Raw genomic sequence first — 512 nt, forward strand, 5'->3', positions numbered from 1 at the left:
TCCTTACTGAATAAAACTATGCATTTCTTGCAAAATATGACTGATCCCAAACTTTAGAATGGTAGTGTATACATTTTTGACATTTAATTTCATATTTTGATAAATTAGTTTTCCACTCTTTTATACACTTGAGTTAACATTATTCTTTAATCTTGAAATTTTTAATGAATAAACCAACTACAATAGCAGTCAATGGCCATATTTGTAACAGTGTCATTTTAGTTTATGCCCGTTAATTATTTTATTCATTTTGTGGTTTTTCCCCTTCAGAGCCCTGTGCTGAACTCAGCTGCACAGAGGATGAATGGTGTGGAGAGGAAAACGGCGTCTATGGCTGTTTGTGTAACGAGAACCAGACCAGACCAGATTCTTTTGGTGAAACTCATTCAACTACAAAAATGGTTAAATATAGTTTTGTAAGTAATTATTAAATTTTTTGTTTATTCCAATGTTTTGGATGTTTTCTTTCTCAGACTTCTCAGAAACCTGTGAAAGCAGCTCTGGCTCCATGT

General features: G+C 33.0%; 1 protein-coding gene across 1 annotated transcript in view; it reads left to right on the top strand.

The window, feature by feature from the left end:
* LOC107579642 (uncharacterized) overlaps nt 1–375 on the top strand; it is a gene marked incomplete at both ends in the record, with an annotated part of 3,503 nt that extends 3,128 nt beyond the window's left edge. Inside the window, one exon of the mRNA XM_016265447.1 lies at nt 271–375. Within this exon, the coding sequence (XP_016120933.1) occupies nt 271–375 (105 nt within the window). The remainder of the gene's footprint in view (nt 1–270) is intronic.
* Between the last annotated feature and the right edge of the window lie 137 nt (nt 376–512).

This window comes from Sinocyclocheilus grahami, unplaced genomic scaffold (genome assembly GCF_001515645.1).
Source record: "Sinocyclocheilus grahami isolate Dianchi unplaced genomic scaffold, SAMN03320097.WGS_v1.1 scaffold18775.1, whole genome shotgun sequence".
Taxonomy (NCBI): domain Eukaryota; kingdom Metazoa; phylum Chordata; class Actinopteri; order Cypriniformes; family Cyprinidae; genus Sinocyclocheilus; species Sinocyclocheilus grahami.